Source organism: Ischnura elegans, chromosome 8, assembly GCF_921293095.1.
Source record: "Ischnura elegans chromosome 8, ioIscEleg1.1, whole genome shotgun sequence".
NCBI lineage: Eukaryota > Metazoa > Arthropoda > Insecta > Odonata > Coenagrionidae > Ischnura > Ischnura elegans.
This window is the reverse complement of record NC_060253.1, coordinates 4,206,489-4,223,424: the sequence shown is the minus strand read 5'-3', so window position 1 is coordinate 4,223,424 and position 16,936 is coordinate 4,206,489. Positions and strand designations below refer to the sequence as shown.

At 40.1% G+C, this 16,936-nt stretch overlaps 1 protein-coding gene across 1 annotated transcript in view; it reads left to right on the top strand.

Annotated features, from left to right (window-relative positions):
* LOC124164189 (serine proteinase stubble-like) overlaps positions 1 to 5,838 on the top strand; it is a 230,694-nt gene extending 224,856 nt beyond the window's left edge. Inside the window, exons 11-12 of the mRNA XM_046541398.1 lie at positions 975 to 1,100; positions 4,510 to 5,838. Coding sequence (XP_046397354.1) covers positions 975 to 1,100; positions 4,510 to 4,668 — 285 coding nt within the window. The 3' untranslated portion in view covers positions 4,669 to 5,838. The remainder of the gene's footprint in view (positions 1 to 974; positions 1,101 to 4,509) is intronic.
* Positions 5,839 to 16,936: the final 11,098 nt, after the last annotated feature.

Below are 16,936 nucleotides of genomic sequence, written 5' to 3'. Positions count from 1 at the left end.
TAAAAAGCTGACTGAAAATAGGCTCCACCGTATTGTCGTGTAACAATGGTTAAAAGTTATAATATAATCTGAAAATTAATAAAATCTCTAAACATCCCACCAAATTGAAGAAAAAACTAAGTTAAAATGGTGCGATAGTTGAGATGAATTATCCTCGGGTGTCCAATCGGGTCAGATCTTCTGCTGCCGACGTTTCAACGGCTAACTCCGCCATCTTCCTCAGGGCGTTGTCGGCGGGTTAGATTTTCTCGCCTTTATACATACCCCTATGAAAAATTGTATAAGCCTGTTTCAAGCTTTTATACATTCTTATATATTGCCATGACAATAATACAATGCCATTGCATTTTTCATAGGGGTATATTTACCCGAACCGTCAGTTCCGAGTCTGGAAGAAGACATACACAATAGCATTTTAATTATTATTTAATGGTATTGCATAAAATAGCAATTAAAATTTTTGATTTAAGCACATTGGGTACAAATGAATACGTTTTACGAAAAATTTATTCCTCTATAAGTAAAAGATTAATGGAGCTTAAACTGCCTTTCTATCAGCGCGCGCGGGTTTCAAATTGTCTCTTTTGATTCCTAAATTGTAAAGATGACTCAAACGATATTTGAGATAGATTACATGTAAAGATTGCTTTTCTCAAATGTATCGATTAGGTAGATAAGAAAACAAGCGAGATCGACTAAACGTTTAGAAGTGCATCTGATTTTCCACTCGATGTCAGCACAGAACGGAGACTCTCTCATATCCCTTGGACACCAAGTTACTGTTTATTTCTTCTTTCAATTCTGTACCTAACACTGTTTAGAATAAAAATCACCTGTACCCCTTGGCTTCTCACCCACTCAAATGTAATCGTTAACATTATTAATTTGATTTTGTTTTCTTCGTCTCGTCGTATCACTGATCTCCGCGCTTGATATGATTGAAACACATTCCTCATTTGTTTGTATTTTTTTAGGTCACCGTTCCCATAGTGAGCAACGAGAAGTGCAAGTCGATGTTCCTGAGGGCAGGCCGCCATGAATTCATCCCAGACATTTTTCTCTGCGCTGGATACGAGGAAGGCGGCAGGGACTCGTGTCAGGTAAGATTTCCAGCCTCCGGGGCCAGGTCTTGACCCCTCCCGCGGCCGCCCGCCCCTTGACCTCTGACCCCTCTCCCCGACACTTCCTGTCCCTTCCACTAGGCATGAGTGATTGGGTCTTTCACGAGATCGATCCGTTCTTAAGAATGGAATCACCTAGTGAATTCCGGCTTTTGGAAATGGATAGAAACTGGTTTGGAAATGGTTTAGAAGTTCCGGTATACATTCACATATATGCATGAAAAAAATTACTAAATACTCCGATTCGAACGTAAGTGAAAGCTGTGTTACCTAATGTTGTATATCTATTTTCATTTATGTTACTAGGTATCTGAGGTAACTTGCCTATTGGAAATGTTTTGTTTGTGGTTACCATTGACGTGATTGTTATGCCAAGGAGGCTGATCTGTGTGCTATAATTAATATTCATACACAGTTGGAATTAATAAATAAGATGCAGAAAAGTTTCTCGGGTTTTCCACCGGTTCGGTTCGGCAATCGGAAGATCCCCTGAGGATGATCAGCAAGTCGCGGATCGAAACGTCGGGAGACATGGACGACATCAACCGGTGGAAAACCCGAGAAACTTTTCTGCAACTGATACGCCGGGAAAACCTAAGATCATACACAATAAATAAGAAGTTGCCTCCATTACAGTAACTGAGATTTCTTGATTTACAACACCTAAGATTAAATTAGCAGCGAAAATATCATTTGACTTGCCAGAGACTCGATATAGGATATCCCAATATTCATTCAAGAATGGAAGTTGCAGATCATCGTCACCTTTTTCAAAAATTATGATAAGAATTTCTAAAACTCGCTTCAATGGGTGATAATTTGGGTGCGTAACTGAAAGCAAATAAGTTGACCGAGAAATGAATACGAATTTCCTGCACAACAGATCGCATTTCACGCTGAATCTCATTTTCGGAGAGCATATCATCGGATTAAACTGCACTTTATTGCTATACATTTGGTATTGGGCGTTGCAATTCTCTTACCAGCAGATATAATTTCCGTAAAAGCACTGAAGCAATTTTTTTAATACCTTAAAAGTCAAATGTGGTTGCTGAATTAAGGACTGGATTCAGCGCATAAGAATGGTTCGAAAGCGACCACTACCACTCATTGTTAGTGGCGGAAACCTATGGGGGGCGCGCACCCCCCCCCCCCCCCCACCAATGCGGGAACGAACATTGCAGAACCACAATAGGGTGGTTTCCTATTACTATTTTATTGCCTAAATCGAAAGATTATTACTCCTGGAGTACGCATTTCACGCTCTTAGATTTTCGAAGGACGATATCTATTTTTCGCGATTAATTGAAAAGTGAAAATTTTCAAGCGCGCGAAAACGCGAGGGCTTAGTTTGAATGATGGTGACCTTGGGGCGAGGCTTTGAGCGCTGATACGACGCAGGATGCTAGCAGGTAGCAGAGTACCCTGCTAGCAGGTAGCGCTTGGCTTAAATAAGGATTATTAATACCTTATCAAACGAAGGAAACTTTCCGACCATAGGCTGTTTTAATAGGTGATTATTAAGAGACGTTTCCCTGAGCTCTGTGCCTCATGCATGCATTGGTAATCTCGGACGATGTAAAACTCCTATCTACTCGTATAGAAACTAGGTCCATGTGACGTCGCGTGGAGTGGCATCACATGGGCGCCAATGTGGCCTTTTTCAAATGCGGTTAAAATTGACCCTTGCCATTCGTCTAAACCGGTATTTCTAATACCAAATGATTTGTATATTATGAATACACTAATGGTGGGTAACGAATCGCAATCAATACCTTTCGTTTTCTTTGATGAAGGAAACTACCCTATTATGTTCCTCAGCAACTCTGCCCGTGTCGTTGAACTTGCCGCACAATCTTCTTTATGAATATATGCCTCGTAAAAATATTATTAAATTGTATATAATAATATAAAAGTTGTAAATATTTCCAAAGTAAAAACTTTTATTAAAAAATCAATAGTAAATTTCGTAGCTACATTGATGCCAGCAGTTTTTAATCCCAAATAAGAGAAGACCGTTTCACTGTCAGACCCATGTGCCCCCCAGAATAAAATCTTGGATCCGTCCTTGGAAAAAGGGAAGGTGGGAATGACAGTGTGATTCAGAAAATGATGGACCGAGCGATCGCTTTCTTGGTCTCCGAAATTCTATTGCTTAAGCTATCACTCTGAGGGACGGCAGAAATGATCGCGTTATTTAGGCTTTGCATTACTTCATCGACAGTCGGCAAAAAAAAATAGGCTCTAAATGCTATATTTTTCAAAGTTACATTGGAGAATTTGCATTTCTCTATGGGTCCTTGTGGTTGTATTCAAGCGCGAATCCAGAATATTTTTTCTGGGAGGGGGGGGAGGCACAAGGGTCTGACAGGTGATTGGTCTTCTCATATTTGAGATTAAAAACAACATACAACAATTACTGTACGAAATATTCTCTTTATTTCAATATGAAAGTTTAAAAAATAGATTACATGATTGAGGCTCCGTAATACACAAAAGAAAGCGAACATAATGATATCTGTATTAAAAATCTCGTCTATTTTTTAAGTGTCTGGAGTAACACGTGCCCCTCCCCCAAAATTCGCATATGGTTGTACTAGCCAAAGCACAGGAAAAATATTGATAATTTCTACAAAAAATATGTTATTTAGACGAAAATCTGATCTAGTGCTCTTAATACTTCCATGATAAAATGAAATGTAGGAGCGTCGCCGAACTATTTTTTGAAGTTATTGACAAATGCATTCGCCAACTATGATTGACTTGATTGAAGTAAAATCACTTATGTCGCATGAAAATGGTAATATGAGAGGCTACAAATGATGACGTCTATAAATCGCATAGAGTCGTTCATAAAGAATTGCAAACGTATGGAGAGCAGTTACACATGAATCTTCTCCGTACACAGCAGTTACAATAGATACGAATGATGACGTCTGGAAATCCTATTGAATCGTTTAAGAGGAGTTCCAAATGTGTAGAAAGCAGTTACACATGAATCTTCTCCGTACACAGAAGTTACAATACGAATGATGACGTCCGGAAATCCTGTCGAATCGTTCAAAAGGAGTTCCAAATGCGTAGAAAGCAGTTCCACACGAACACACTCTGTACAAAGGAGTTCGAAAGGGGATTACAAATGAGTTACAAATGTCTTCACATCTCCAATTTTTGGTACAAATGAGTGGAAATGAGTTCCACGGCAGTGGCATGGCAGATTTTGGTGTTTCAAAAGGGTTCCAAACCAGCTGTAAAGCAAAAATTTTTCCCTGAGAAATAGCTAGACATCCATGTGAGGTAGCTTAATGCCTTACTGCCCTTACCGTGTTGGTGAAACTGGGCCTAAAGTGAAAATTTCTCATGACTTGTGCATTTTTACTCAATACAGGGAGACTCCGGGGGTCCGTTGCAGGTACGGGGAAAGGATGGCCGATACTTCCTCGCGGGCATTATCAGCTGGGGGATTGGCTGCGCCGAGGCCAACTTACCCGGAGTGTGCACAAGAATCTCCAAATTCGTCGACTGGATCTTGGAAAACGTCACATAGGAGCCATCCGAAGGAAAACCCTCAAGAATCGGCGATTTCGCCAGAAACCGGAACAGGCCACAAGGCCAAGTGATTGCGGAAATATGCTTCGTGTACGATATAGTGGTGCGCTACGGAAGAGGAAAAGCTGATACTACCGATAACTTCCCTGATGAAGGGACTCAAATATTCCCCCTAAGACACTCACAATCAGTGGTTTAAAGACAAAGTTTATCCTACTCCCTACACGCATGCGAAACTGTCACCACGCCCATCCTATTTCAAATTATATGCCACTTCCTCTTTAGTACCTACTCTATTGACTTCCGCTCTGGGATGTAAAAGACTGAATTTAAAATGTTCACATTTAAAGTGACTGCAGTTATTTATATTTTTAAAAAATAGCAAGATTTTCTAGTGATTTTTGCGCATGATACACCGGAGTTTAATAAATTCGCGTAGTATCTGTAGCAGACGGATTTTTGAGGTGCCGTGCGAACTGTCCCGCAGAGGATAATAAGGTGATAAATTTGCGTGTGATTACAATTTCCCTTACTCTATTGCCCTGTGTGCATTACGCTACGGAGGATTTTCCTTTCAATTTGGCTACAGACTCCGTTGTGATCGGCTTCATTTAGTTGACCGATGTGATGTGTTGAAACGACATTGTTTGTAGGTATTTATAAGTAGTCTGTTTTATTTTATTTTTGCATGTGATGGACTGCCCCGATTAAGCAGAATGAAAGGAATGCATGCATGAACCAAAGTTCCTCTTTATTTTATAGAGTCAGAAAAACTTATTTAAATACCAAGTCGTGAGTCTCTAGGCCACCTACCTACGTTCGAGAATGATAACATTTCTCTACTATAGGTTTGAGTTCAAAATCTTGAGTGGCTAGGATGTATAAATGCTGACTGTTTCATAATCAAAGCCCAAGTGACCGAGATTGTCCGAGGAAGGAGCATCCAGTGTTGAATTGTTTTTTGGTGATTGTGTTACCTCATTGAAATTTTGTAATGCTTATACCCTTAACCTCTGTGAACCCATGAAAACAATTCCATTTAAGTTGGGAGAGAAAAAATATCTTGGAGAAGATACTATTGCCGAATTTCCTCGGTTTATTGTGAACTTTTTGTCGTAACTGAATCTGCAGCAGGTATTGCTACATCACTGTTGGACCTGCTATAAATCAGTCGTTTTGAAAAAGTTCTCTCTGCCTCAACAGATGAAAGATGCCACTCTCAACATTTACCTTTTGACATGATAACTGGGACTTCTTGCTGTGCTCTAGGTATTCTTCTTTGACTTTAAATCTATATCGACAATAAAAATTGTAAACAAAAAATGCATATATTGCTTTATGTAAACCACTTAATAGTGTCATCATAGGAAATGTCTACAGACATCATAGGAAATCGAATCTTGGCTTGAGTGCTATGTGGATACCTTTGGAGGTATTAAGGAACCTCTTGGTACCTTCTGTGAACCTGGAAAATATTCCAGCAAGATATGAAATGATCCAATTACCTGAAGGTAGTCTAGCTAGTTTTCAGTTACCTACCAATGGTTCCCAGTATAGAGAAAAACCTCTCTTATAGGCCATCTCTTCTATGGGGTTTTCTTCTATTTCTCTTTGACCATTTGGGATCGGGTTGGTGGGATAGCTAGAGCATTGGCTTACTACCTAAGGCTCAAATCCTCGCTGTGGATGAGAATTTTCAGAGACTGCCTTATCCCTGTTTGAATGTTGGATGGAGAACATTTCAAGTGCAACTCTCTGTCTGTCGGATGGAGCATTAAGCCATGATCCCCTTCGCATCTTTCATTAATTAAGAGCAGGCTAATGGCAACATAGGATTTCTCTCCACTTTTCCTTCCATACGTCCTTCCCTCATGGCGCAAACGACTTTAGTTGTCGGTCGCCTTCTCCAAATACCATACTATCCTGGAACATTTAATCTGGGTTTGCTAGTGGCAGCTTGGATGGCCTTAATAACACTGCAAGACACACTCATTCCAAACCTATCCTAAAGGCTGTTTTACACGAGGCACGGAATTGCGCAGGTTAGAGCTGCATTAATTTCTAAAATAGCGTGAAATTGCACGAATGCATGAACGAAATTAGAGCAGGGGCTATTTTGCCGTCTCGCATCCACGCATTCTCGCATGTGTTCTAGCAATTAACCGCTTTACACGGTGCAATTTTGATTGCGCCTTCGCACGTACGTCAGATTGCGCAATTCCGTATACCGTGTAAAACGGCCTTAACCCTGGAGATTTCATCACACTCATCATGGCAGAGCCTCTATCCTTTAATCCTTCCCAAACTCCCTCCCCTTCATAGGACTCAGGTTAAAGAAGTCCGTTGACTTGAAGAACCAGCTTCTGGAGTAACCGAGGGAAGTTGGAGCCCTTAAATTAAATTGCCAATGGCTCCCATAAAGATTAAAATCAATGCAAGTTTTTTCAAAGGGATGAGTTTTATTTCTCTTGAGACAGAAAACACCAATTCCAGGTAGTGCTAGCACTTCTCCCACCTAGTGCTAGTGCTAGTGATAGTAATTATTCATTGCCATCCCTTTAGAATTTATCCTAAACCTTTCAGATTTGTTATTATCATGATAATGACAAATATGAAAGGTGCACCAAGTCATGACCCCAGCAAGAAATCAGCGGTGGAATCAACAGTGATATTTACAATGGAAATAAAGTGTTGATTCACATTATTTTGATTATCAGATTAACATGGAATACACCACGGGTAGCCACCAACTTTCCTCTTGGCTTCCACCAACCGATCAACCGTAGGATTATTGGTTGAGGTGGAAGTCACTCTAGAAGGATGGAGAAACCAGATAAACCACATTTTGATAATAATAATAATAATTTATTTTGTCTAGAGACCTTACAGCAAAAGATATAAGACACGTCATGAAAGGAAAAAAAATGCATATATATATATATAATAGATTATAAATAATTGTATTTTCACAGAATATTAATGCTTAATTGGAGGAATCAAATAGGTATTCGTTAACAGAATAATAATTCTTCTCATGAAGAAAAGATTTTAACTTCCTTTTGAATGACTCCATTGACTGAATTGATTTCAAATGCGCAGGAAGTTTATTATAAATTCTGAGGCCCAGCTCGCGTGGGCCCAGCTTTGATCTGTTAGTCCTAATGGAATGATAATGAAGGTTATTACAATTCCTAGTTTCATATTTGTGAACATCACAATTGAGCATAAACAAATCAAGATTACAACGTACAAAAATTAAAATTGATAATAAATATACACACGGGAGTGGAAGAATGTTAAGTGCTTTAAAAATAGGCTTGGAGGGAGCATCAAAAGGTTTTTTTGCAATAATTCTAATTGCACGATTTATTATTATTATTATTACTGGAGTGATGGGTACAGGGTTATATATAGTGGTGGGAGGGAAAGTCAACGAAGGGTAGCTTTAGTATTAAACTGGAAGATGGGTAAGAGTGTGGTAGGCATAGACCAGGTAAGCGATAGGATTCTGGTGGTAAGAATTGAGGCGCGGCCCACCAATCTTGTGGTGGTCCAAGTTTACATGCCCACTAGCAATCATAGGGAGGAAGAAGTAGATGAGGTGTATGAACAGCTCGAGGTAATAATTAGAGGAACTTCGGATAAGAAAAATTTGGTAGTGATGTGGGACTGGAACGCATCAGTCAGGGAAGGGAGGGATGGAAACAAAGTAAGAGAATTTGGGTCAGGAATTGGGAACAACAGAGGAGAGAAAGCAGCAGAATTTTGCAGGAGAAACAAGTCACAAAGGGCAAAGGTACACATGGATAAGTCCATGTGTACCACTCCAACTCGTGATGCAATAGCAATAATGTGGTCCCTGGTGGAGAGGAATCTAGAATATGACCAGGTTGGGAGATATCAGATAGACTATGTACATCATGGTAAGACAGAGGTTAAGGAATAGTGTGAAAAACTCGCACAGCATCTCAGCAGCGGATGTGGATTCAGACCACAACCTGGTGCTCATGAAATGCAATGTAAGATTCAAAAGACTTATGAAAGTGAGGAAGGCGAGGGAACGGAATGTAGAAGTGCTGAGGGGGAGTATGAGGAGAGAATATCAGGAACTAGTGGACGTTAGTATACAGCAGTTTGGAAGTGCACAGACTGTAGAGTATGGGTGGGATAATATTAAGACTGGAATAGTAAATGTGGCTGAGAGGTCAATAGGGTGGTTTCCTATTATTTTTTTATTGCCTAAATCGAAAGATTATTACTCCTGGAGTACGTATTTCAGGCTTTTATATTTTTAAATGACGATATCTATTTTTCGCGATTAAATGAAAAGTGAGAAATTTCAAGCGCGGGAAAACGCGACGGCTAAGTATGAATGCTGGGAAAAGCCCATGTGACATCATTCTGTTTCCCGGCCCCGCCGTGTGAAGTGACTTTAGGGCAAGGATATAAGTGCCGCTGCGATGCAGGCTGCCAGCAGGTAGCAGAGTACCTGGCTAGCAGGTAGCGCTTGGCTTAAATAAGGATTATTAATACCCTATCAAACGAAGAAAACTTTCCGACCTTAGCCAGTTTTAATAGGTGATTATTAAGACATGATTCCCTGAGCTCTGTGCCTCATGCATGCATTGGTAATCTCAGACGATGTAAAACTCCTATCTACTCATACAAAAACTAGGTCCCTGTGACGTCATGTGGAGTGGCATCACATGGGCGCCAATGTGGCCTTTTTCAAATGCGGTTAAAATTGACCATTGCCATTCGTCTAAACTGGGATTCCTAAAACCAAATAATTTGTATATTACAAATACACTAATGGTGGGTAACGAATTGCGATCAAAGCCTTTCGTTTTCTTTGATGAAGGAAACTACCCTATTGGCTACGTTGGCAGTTGAAGGATAAAGGAGCTATGAATAATGCAGGAAATGATAAAAGAAATGGAGGGGAGGAGAAAGTGTAAGAATGTGGACACAGAGCAGGGCAAAAGAATGTATAGGCAAATAAATAATCGATTAAGGTGTGAAACTAAGAGGGTAAGGGTGACTTTGTGGAAAAGACAGTGTGAGGAAATGAAAAAGTTTCAGAAGGAAGGAGAGGTAGGTGGATTGTACGCCAAAGTTAAGTCGCTGTTGGTCGGCAAAAGAGGGCAAGCCATGTCTAAAATTGAGACAAAAGATGGGAGGATGCTAACCAAGCAAGAATGGGTACAGAGTAGATGGAAGGAATACATGGAGGACCTGTATAGCAGAAGGAACAGATTGAGTTTAGTGGAGGAAAGTGCAGTGGGGGATGATAATCTTGGGCTGGGGATGTTAGAAGTGGAAATTGAGAGAGCCCTTTGTGATGTGAACTCTAGGAAATCAGTGGGTATGGACAATATCCCATGTGAGCTTCTGAAGAATTTTGGAAGGGATGGTAAGAAAAGGATTTTCGACCTAGTACATACGTGGGATCTATGAGGAGGGATGTAGGCCAAAAGATTTCGTGAAGACTGTTCTTATTCCACCACCAAAAAACAAGAAAGCTGTGGAATGTGGATATTATCAGACTATTAGCCTAATATCGCACACAGCACAAGTGGTGCTGAGGATATTGAAGAGATGGTTGGAGGCGAGGGCAAACGATTATTTGGCCAATGATCAGTTTGGTTTTAGAGAAGAAAAGTCAACTGGTGATGCAATAGCAATAATGTGGGCCCTGGTGGAGAGGAACCTAGAATATGACTAGGACGTACATTCCTGGTTTGTGGATTTTGTAAAAGCATTTGATAGGGTGAACTGGGTAAGGTTAATTTATTCTCAAGAAATTAGGTGTACATTGGAGGGATGGGCAACTCATTCATAATCTGCTCATGGCCCAGTGGAGGATAAAGATGGTGGATGCATGCCCCCCTTGCAGGGCCACCTGCATTACCTAACATTGCAGAACCACAATTGCGGCTTTTTTATATCATAAAATAGCATACTCTTGTATACGTGTAAAATCATCTTAAATGAAACTCTCTCAAACTTGCATGCAACTTATTTTTCATCCCGATAAAGTAAAGGTAGTTCAAGACATATTTTGCCCCCCCCCCCCCCCCTCGAGTTTTTTCTGTACCCACTACTGATATGGCCCAGACTGCACAAGTGAGGGTAGTGGGGGAGAATCTGGGTTGGCGAGCATTGGCCGAGGTGTGAGGCAAGGCTGTCCTCTATCGCCGCTGCTTTTTAACATGTACGATGTACATGAGATGATAAGGGAAGCATGGGATGAATTTGAAGCTGGAGTAAAAGTGGGAGGAATGATGATCAAATCTGTGAGATTTGCAAATGATCAGGTGATGATTAGCCAGTCAACGAGAGGGCTTCCGGCTCTGGTGGATGCATTTAACAAGTGTTGCAAGGAGTATGGGATGAGGATTAATCACAAGAAGAGCAAGGTATTGCAGTTTTGTAAAGCATTGTGAGCGAGGAATGTGAGACTCAAGATAGAGATGGGTGGGGAAAAACTTGAGGAGGTAGAGCAATTCAACTATTTAGGCAGAACGTTAGGGGAAAACAGATAGAGTAGTTATGATGTCAGGAAGAGAATTGCATTAGCAAAGAAGGCGTTCATGAACAGGAAGGAGCTTATAAGAGGATCGTTATGTAAGAATTTAAGGAAAAGGTTAGTGTAGAGTCTGATCTGGAGTGTAGTGTTTTACGGTGCGGAAACGTGGGCACTAAGGAAAGAGGACTAGAGAAGACTGGAGGTATTCAAGATGTGGAGAAGAATGGAGAGGGTGAAGCGGATGGAGAGGAGGAGGGAAGATGAAGTGGTGGACGTGGTGGGTGAGGAGAGGCAGCTTTTTGATGAGATACGGAGGAGACAGAAGTATGGATGGAGGGAGTACTTAGCGGGGAGGGGATGTTGAAAACAGTGTTAGAGGGAAGAATGTTAGGTGAACGAGGGAGGGGAAGGAAAAGAATAGGATTTTGAGATAGAATGAAAGGTAGTAGATCTTATTGTGCATTGAAAAGAGAAGTGCTTGATGGAAGGGTAGGCTCCCGGAATTCTTCTTAAGCACTCCATGGAAACCTACCATAATCATTAGAGTGTTTTCATAGGAAGGCAAATTGTTGTTAGGTAGTTATATGTTATAGGTTATTTAGTAGTTATTTATTCCTACTCTTTTATTCATTGCTATTGATTATTATAGTTATGAAATTAAATGACCAATTGTCATTATTCCATGCATCAGGCTAGGCAATCAACCTAATGGTTATTTTTCTTTTTTTCTTCTTATCTTGACCTCATTTAATTCATGGTAAAATAGTTCTCGGAGTATAGGTTAATGTTTAACATGTAGTTATTGTAACGAACTCTAAAGTCAAATTGGTCCTCATTCAGGTACTCTTCTGCTCTTCATTTTATTCTTCTGTGGAAATCCTCTTCTGCATCCTCGGTAATTGTTTTGTCACGCTGATGGTCCTAAAATTGTCACAGATCTCCACTCTTTTTTTCTGGGAATCAGGATTATAATGTTTGGTATTTATTCAGCTCTCCTATTTTTTCTCCTCAGCTTCTTTAACCTTTTCGCTACAAATGACGAAAATATGAGGCAGGACGTTTCTTGATCCTGGAGACGAGAGCCGAAAATTTTCATTGGAGATTTTTCTATGCAGGTGAATGAATGCTGAAAATATACGTTTCCTTGCTCTCCCCCTTTTATGTCGGTCGCTGTTTCGCAAAGTCTCAGTTTCCGGGACCCAACAAAGTGGGACTTGGGCCGTTCCCTGGAAATCCGGTATTAGGTACCTGGACCCTTCATCTTATATTACCACTATTTGTGGTGAGGGACTGCAGTCATTCAAATGTTCATTCCGTCAGTTTTCAAAATAAATATTTGTTCCTTTCTCAAAAAATATAAACTAAGAATTGAATTCTTTGTATTTTGAGCGGTGTTTACAATTTTTATGATAAATATTAACTTATATCTCGATTATAATATAAACATCAACATAGAAATTGTTGCTGTATTAAATGCGTTAATATTGACTTTAGAGCTTCGTTCGAAGTTTGACAATTCTCAGAATATAACGAGGAATTCAATTCAAAGTCTGCAATTTACAGTTATCCATAAAGCTAATTCATATAAACAAAGCATGATAGACTGCAAACCAATGCCGCTGGTAGGGTTATAAACCTGAAAAGGACGGAGGGAGCCCAACTACCCTCGGAGTCTTCAATAATGTGGAGTCCCTGCTAGGAAGGGTGAAAAAAGGTTGGTGCTGAGAGTGTGTGATTATCCGCGAGACCCTTCTTCACCCTAACGTACGTTCACAGCAGTGAAAGGGCTAATGACTGCCCTGCAAAAATGCTCTGTACAGAGGGGACGGAAGTCGAGTCTTTGGTGCTCAGTCCAGCAGTCATGCTATTTAAGGAGAGAACTCCACCGTCTCGAAATGCCAGTTACTGCTTTGCCTCCTTCAATTTCTCAACCTGCAACATGTGTTTTACTGCCACCTTCAGTTTTTCCAACTTTGGTGGCATTTCATCATTACTAAGATACCCAGGTAAAAATATTTGCTCTGTAACTTACCTGGATCTGGTCTGTAACTGGTCTGAAAGGCTAAATTTTGTTCTGTAGCTGGTCTGTAACAGAACTGGACTGGTCTGGATTGCAGAGAGGCAAAGGAAAATGGCCTGTTACTAGTCTGGAATTCTGGTCTGTAACTGTGCTGTAATATTTGATGGTGTGTATGATCTGGATCAATTGCCTGTAACTGTACTGTAATTTTTGATGGTCTGCATCTAGTCTGGATCTATTCTGTAACTATGCTGAAATATTCTGAGTTTCAACTGGTCTGGAACTATTCTGAAAAAATTCCAAGTGAGTCAAATGGTCTGGATTCTGATGTGACATGAGATCTGATATTTTATTTGGTCATTTGCAATTGCTCTTAAATTTATTTGTTACTGTGAAATTATTATAATGTATATTAGGCATTGATACTTAATGGAATTAGGAATATGGTCACTGGTGATATCTTTCCGGGGGTAGTTTTTGCAGTCCTTCACCTGGTTCCTGATCCTATGTATTCCTAAAATGTTGTCAATTTGGCATCTCCGTAAGTATCCGTGTATTTTCACATGTATCTTCCTCATCAGGAATTTTGAATAATGTGTTATCAACCACTAACCTGTGAAGAATTGAAATAGCCTATCTACTCCGTTTTGGTTTCCTAATCCAAATTTGCCACAAGGACTGCCCTTAAGTCCCAAAATGGCTATCCCACAAGGAAAGCATAGGGATCACTGAAAAGGGTCGTTTATTTGCTCATTTAAAGCAGATACTGGCAGCTGACATATAAGATTTTAAATTGAACCATCAGAAGGATAAAAGAATGAATTTTCTTATTTTTTATTCATTTATTTTCTAAAATAATATTTCCCTTAACAATAACTATTTTAAACATAATTTTTTTTCTATTTCAATAATTGCTAATTAAACAGGTAACAACAGCACCAGATTTGTGAAAAGGGACTGTGGACAGGGTTCATTTTTTGTTGACTACATACCAATAAACAAACTACAGGGGTATCTTCTCTTTACTTGGAGAAACTGATATTTTGATAGATGGTGCTTGTTAATATAATATTATTTTTTTTTTTATTGTTAGTATTCTACCGATTAAGGTAGGTTTTCATGGAGTATTCAAGAAGTGAGCTGGGAGCCTCCCTTTCCTTCCAGCACTACCTTCTTTAATTCACTGTAAGGCCTACTCTCTTTCAATCTATCTAAAAATCCTATTCTTTTCCTTCCCCTCCCTCGTTTCCCTAACATTCTACCCTCTAACACCATTTTCAACATCCCCTCGCCGCTAAGCACTAACTCCATCCATACCTTCTGTCTCCTCCGTATCTCATCTAAAAGCTGCCTCTCCTCGCCAACCATATCCAGCACTTCGTCATTCCTTTTCCTCTCCGTCCATTTCACCCTCTCCATTCTTCTCCATACCCACATCTCGAATGCCTCCAATCTTCTCTTTTCTTCTTTCCTCAGTCTCCACGTTTCCGCACCGTAGAGAGCTACACTCCAGATCAAACTCTTCGCTAGCATTTTCTTTAAACTCTTACACAACGATCCTCTCAGAAGCTCCTTCCTGTTCATGAATGCCTCCTTCGCTAATGCGATTCTCTTGCTTATGTCCTTACTACTGTATCCGTTTTCCTCTAACGTACTGCCTAAATAGTTGAATTGCTCAACCTGCTCAAGTTTTTCCCCACCCACCTTTATCTTGAGTCTCACATTCCTCGCTCGTGATACTTTACAAAACCGCATTACCTTAGTTTTCTTCTGATTAATCCTCATCCCATACTCCTCGCAACGCTCGTATAACGCATCCACTAGAGCCTGGAGCCCCCTAGCTGACTGGCTAATCAACGCCTGATCATCCGCGAATCTCACTGATTTGAACATCATTCCTCCCACTTTTATTCCAGCCTCTAACTCATCCCACGCTTCCCTTACCATCTCTTCAGCGAACACGTTAAAGAGCAGCGGCGATAAAGGACAGCCTTGCCTCACACCTCGGCCAATGCTTGCCCACCCAGATTCTCCGTCCGCTACCCTCACTTCCGCAGTCTGGGCCATAAAGAGATTACGAATCAGTCGTCTATCCCTCCAATCTACACCTATTCTTTTGAGAATGTCCATTAACTTAACCCAGTTCACCCTATCAAACGCTTTCTCAAAATCCACGAAACACGCATATACGTCCTGCTCATATTCTAGGTTCCTCTCCACGAGGGACCTCATTATTGCTATTGCATCACGAGTTGACTTCCCCTTTCTGAAACCAAATTGATCTTCGCCCAAATACTCGTTTGCCCTCGCCTCCATTCGCCTGTTCAATATCCTCAGCACCACTTTCGCCGCATGCGATATTAGGCTGATAGTCCTATAATCTCCGCATTCCACAGCTTTCTTCTTTTTCGGAAGCGGAATTAAAACCGTCTTCACGAAATCCTCCGGCCAACATCCCTCCTCATAAATCCTGCGCACTAGTTCGAAAAACCTTTTCTTACCTTCCTTCCCTAGATTCTTCAGAAGCTCACACGGTATATTGTCCACGCCTACTGCTTTCCTAGCCTTCGTATCACGGAGTGCTCTCTCTATTTCCGAATCTAATATCTCCGGCCCAAGATTATCCTCCTCCACTGCACTTATAATAATATAAGTAAAATATTATATGCATGCATATGCAAGATAAGATGGGGACTATTCTTAATGTACTTAATTAGCAAATAAAATTCTTGAGGTGTAGGTCTACAAGTAAAATACTTCATTATGTCTATGTTTTGTCTATGTCGAACTTTCTTTCTCTCGGCTTTAATAAAATTACTAACTAGAAGTAACTTAATATTAAATAACACTTCGATATTTCAATTCAGTAATGCATAAAAGCCCTGAGGAAGAATATTATATTGCATTACATCACAACATTGGCGAACTGAAGTATTTAATTGATGGACCTACACCTCAAGAAACTTATTTGCCAATTCAAGATTAGGCTTAAAAATTTGTGTAATTGTCATACACAAACATTTAGAGAACATGGGAAGCAGGGACGCCGACTTACAAAAAATATTGAGGGGGCCCAAACCAGGGATCAATTGCTCCGGGAAATTGTATAAGTAGTGAGTTTTAAGTTTTTTAAGCATTTTAGAAGAGTCTATCACCATTCGAACCTTGATAACTCGAGTATCGATATCTGGACACACTGGGGAAAATCGACTAGCCTGACACATTTTTTCCATACACCCTTAATGAATTTTTGAGGGGGCTTGGGCCCCCTCAGGCCCCATGGAGTCAGCACCACTGATGGGAAGTGAATTTATTTAATATCTTTACCAAATTTCTAATGCTCTGATGGAAATTGTTATGAGGATGTGAAAACTAGAATGCATCAAACAAAACTTGATGCAACTTCTCATTATGAAATAATGGAAGTTTTGCATGGCAAAAATTGTCACAACCATGGAAAATAATATAAAGGTGTAATATTTCACACAGTTCCTAAGATGGAAATAATCATTTTTCAAGATACATAGCAAGAAACTTATCACCATACAAAAGTGAATTCCTCTCAGTTTTAATATTAAGATGTATGCTAGCTGGGTATGATAGAATAAGTATTACCTACATCTGCATCTGAATATAATTATCAATCATTATAATCACCTGATTAGGCAAAATCTTAAGGAAAGTATTTGAGAAGTCTTAAGACTAATTAGTAGCAAA